Consider the following 4,182-nt stretch of genomic DNA (forward strand, 5'->3'; position numbering starts at 1 on the left):
TGCAGCAGGTGGAACCCTGCAGCAGGTGGAACCTTGCAGCAGGTGGAACCTTGCAGCAGGTGGAACCTTGCAGCAGGTGGAACCCTGCAGGCTCACAGATGAATCAGAACTCCACCTGAGGCAGGTGTTTTAACGAGCCTCCTGCAGCTGCAGAGTTTTCTCTGTCGTTATCTTTTTAACTGACTGCACATCAGATTGATTTCTGACGAAGAGCCGGTTTAATTAGGACCCGTGGACGAGACTCGTTAAAGTCCTCCTGAAGCTCCGTGGTTCTAAAGCTGGGGTCCGGGGGCCGCTGGGAGGCCGTCCTGAGGTTTTACAGACGTTGGATTGTTGGAGGAATCAGAGCTCAGCTGTTCTCCAGTCAGAGATAAAAAGGAGGCGTCCTCAGGTGACTCCTTCTGATGGAAGGGAGCAGCAGCTCAACCCTGAGCACCTCCTCATATCCTCACCTCCTCACCTCCTCTCCTCCTCTCCTCCTCTGCTCTTCTCTCCTCCTCTCCTCCTCACCTCCACCACCTGACATCCTGTTCATGAGGACCAGAAGTTGGCCCGGAGACGAGGGACGGCACCGGTGGACACAGATCCGTTTTGGTTCTGCAGGGACCGGGAAGCTGTTTGTCTCCCTCCAAACAAGGAGAACTGACTGTTGGAAGCCCTGGGCCTTCGTGTTGTTAAATAAATGAAGCAGTTTCCTGTTTTACTGGTTCTCGGCTGAATAATCACCAAGCAGCTCTCAGAATCGTGTTAAAGTGCTAACAGGTTTGCGTTTTCCCATCAGACACCCGTCCTGAGGGTGACTCTGGAGTCAGACGCCTCTGCAGGCAGAAATGAGTTGAGGAAACTTGGAGAAACACCTCAGCGGCAGCCGGCGGTCAGATTTCCCCCAAGACGTTCGGCTCTTATTAGCCGTTACTCCGGGGATCTGCTGCCACTCCACGCCCTTTGATTCCTTCACCTCCCTCCTGTCCTCCTGCAATTTCCTCTCCTGGAGATTTATGCTTCCTGTAATTGGAGCGCTCGGCGCTGTGAGCCGAGGCGATACTCTGCCGGCTTTATTTCCCAGAGCTGAAGGGGAAGAAATGCAGAGATTTCAAATCCTTTTCGGCTCAGAGGTTCTGTGAGGTGAGACGGCTGAGATCTGATCTGAGAGCAGAGTTATTACTCTTTAAAACTCTGGTTTCTGGCCTGACGGTGGGAGAGGCTCTCCTGCAGCTGGATTACACGATGATGTGAGATTACAGACCTTTAACTTTTAATCCCAACTGCAATAGGTTTATTTTTGCATGACTGACATTCAGATTTACACTAAAAAAGGCAAAACTTTCTAATTTTAAAAGTGTTTGCAGCTTTAAGGCGAGTGATGCAAGCCGGACCTAATGTGATGGATTTTCTTTCATGTTTGTGAGTTTCAAAGAGAGCTGCTCCGAGTCCGTGATCCCCTGAAATTCAATCCAATCCCAGGCGTCACAGTTAGCCCCTGAAGGCAACACGAAGGAGCGGGCTTGGACTTTACGAAGTGGACGGTGACGATGTGGAGAGCTTCATCCTGTTGCAATTAGATTTGTGGTCTCAGAATTGATTCTTGAGTTTTTTGTCCGGTTTAATTTTCCCAGCGAGCCGCTGGTGAAACAGAACTGCTGCTCCGTGGAAGGAGGCGATGAGGAGGAGGAGGAGGAAGAGTTAATTTATTCTGTTTAACATCAGCCGAGTTTGAGCTGCTCTTTAATGTCAGTCTCATGGTGGAAGATGAGTCAGGGTTTAAGATGATCAAAACGCTGCCTCTTCTGAAGAAGCGCTGACTCAACAGCTTCATCCGCTTATGAGTGACGAGTCATCAAAAGTCTGTTTTTAACAAACTCCATCCGACTGCTTCTGCTGCTTTTAGAAAGTTAAGAATCAGTCGAGTTCTGAAGCTGAGGGGTCGAGGAAAGCCATCCAGGTGTGTTAACACAACGCCAGGGCGGGAAATCAACAGCAATGACCTCAGAGAAGCAGCTGCTGCTGCTCATCAACCTGGGAAGGGTCAAAGGTCATCAGGAGTCCATCGTTCTACAGAGAGAAAGATTAAAACAGCTGCTGATCTTCACAGCAGATTCACCCTGAAGGACAGACCGTGCAATGAGCTCCACCTCAGACTCTACAGCCTCAGTCAGCAGGTCAAAGGTTAAAGCCTCTTCTCTCTGAAAACAATATGGCAGGTCGACTTAAAGGAACCAGAAGACGTCTGGAGCAGAACCAGACCAGAGGACAGATGTTTACTCAGAATGCACTGCAGCTGTCAGCACGGCGGTGGAGGGCTGATGGTTTGGGCTCAGATGTGAGGCCATCAGTCCAACAAACAGGACAATGATCCCAAACCCAGCAGCTGATCTCAGCTCCTCCTGCCTGAGCTGCAGAGAAAACTCCGACATGCTTCATTAAACGTGTTTAATTTCCACCGCAGGTTTTATTGGCTGCAGTTAATGCGTCCACACGGTTAATGAACAGTTAGTCCTCATCAGGAGGAGTTTTCCTCCGTCTGCATCTTGTTGATGGACTCAGCTCTGCTGCAGGTGTTTGGTCTCTGAGGTTCATCGATCTCAGATCTGTGGTCCAGACGGGTTCATTTTAAACACTTCATCCTTTTTCTTTGATGAATTCATGTTAAAATCTGAAAGTAAAACAACAGAGTTTTATTTCTCTGTTTTTCTAAGCATTAACTGAATCCCAGGGAGGAAAAATAACTGAGTTTTAAAGATTCAGGACAGACCCAGGACAGACCCAGACCTCTGCAGGGATCATAAATCCTCTCTGACTCTGGACTCTCTTGGACTGAAATCTGCTTCCTGTTTGGAGAAAGTTTTTATTTATCTTCTCTCAGACAGGAAGTGAAGGTCATCAGAGGTGATGTTTGTTTCTGAATCGTCTCCAGTTGACCTCGGGGAATCGATTCACCTCGGCCCTCCTTTAATCTGAAATCTTTGATATTTTGTTTTGTTCCTTTTTTGAAGCTCTTACCCCTGAAGCCTGAAACCTTAAAGTTCGATCAATAATGCGCCGACAGAGTCAGTAATATATCCCGTCTTTAAAAGTCCTCTCCATCCTGACTCTGGAAGGAAGTGTGGCAGAAAGGTGGACAGCTGGTGCCAGAACCAAACGCTCGTGATGGAGCTGCTGACCACAGCCAATCAGGCGACAGTTTGCCCTCCTCTCTTCCTGCTTTGTGTTTTCCAGCATCAGAGGCAATAAGCTCCCATCTGATCACAGCTGTGTTTAATCCCAACAAACATCTGACCTCTGCTGTGTCTCTTGTGTCTCCACAGATCCTGGTTCTGGTTCAGGAGACGGAGACGGTGAGTGTGTGTGTGTTTTCTCTGAGCTATTTAAAGATTTCATTTCCTGCTTCACCTCAGCTGCGAGTCAAAGTCACACAGAAATCAGTTCATCTGCACAAACAGAACCTGCCCGGCCCGTTTGCGTGGTTTGGATCTCCTCGCCTCGCTTGGCGCTCATTAACTCGTCTCATAAAGGCGGCGAGGAGGTTTTTATCGGCTGCGTCAGCCCCTCCCTGAGGAGCCGGGGCCACATTTGGCAACAGAGACGTTCTGCAGCCATCTGTGAGGACGGCCGCACGCTTTGTTGTTTAATTTGGCTGCTGCGGTGTGTGTGTGTGTGTGTGTGTGTGTGTGTGAACACACACCGGGTCGATCAGCTGCTGGCAGTAAAACCTCTGAGATTAATTATTGAAACTGACTCTAAATCTGTTCTGTTTATCTTCTCCCACCTGTCAGGATCTACCTGCTCAACAACATGTTCACCCGCCGGGTCAATGAGAGTTCTTCATTACGAATTAAAGGCCTGGCTTTCCTGCAGAAATGCATATCACCCGCTGCCTCTCGGTGTGGGACTGTAATCCTCCTCCGCTGAGAAGAGGCAGAGATGGAAACATCCCCATCACAAACTGATGTGACCACTGTTAATTAAAATGTGGGCGGGCGATATGCATTCAGGGAAAGCTGGGCCTTTAGTTTTATCTTGAGATGCTGTCAGAACCGCCTGAACGAGCCGAACAGAATCTGATCCATCCTGAACGAGCCTTTAACCTTTTCAGCCAACGTCTAATTAGCCTCTTCCTGCCTCCATAATGTGTGTGTGTGTGTGTGTGTGTGTGTGTGTGTGTGTGTGTGTGTGTGTGTGTGT

General features: G+C 48.9%; 1 protein-coding gene across 2 annotated transcripts in view; it reads left to right on the forward strand.

The window, feature by feature from the left end:
- tmeff1a (transmembrane protein with EGF-like and two follistatin-like domains 1a) overlaps positions 1–4,182 on the forward strand; it is a 72,970-nt gene that overhangs the window by 40,565 nt on the left and 28,223 nt on the right. For both annotated transcript variants that reach the window (XM_037981992.1, XM_037981991.1), the window contains exon 4: positions 3,306–3,335. In XM_037981992.1, the coding sequence (XP_037837920.1) occupies positions 3,306–3,335 (30 nt within the window). The remainder of the gene's footprint in view (positions 1–3,305; positions 3,336–4,182) is intronic.

The sequence above is a fragment of the Kryptolebias marmoratus genome, linkage group LG20, assembly GCF_001649575.2.
Source record: "Kryptolebias marmoratus isolate JLee-2015 linkage group LG20, ASM164957v2, whole genome shotgun sequence".
In the NCBI taxonomy this organism is placed as follows: domain Eukaryota; kingdom Metazoa; phylum Chordata; class Actinopteri; order Cyprinodontiformes; family Rivulidae; genus Kryptolebias; species Kryptolebias marmoratus.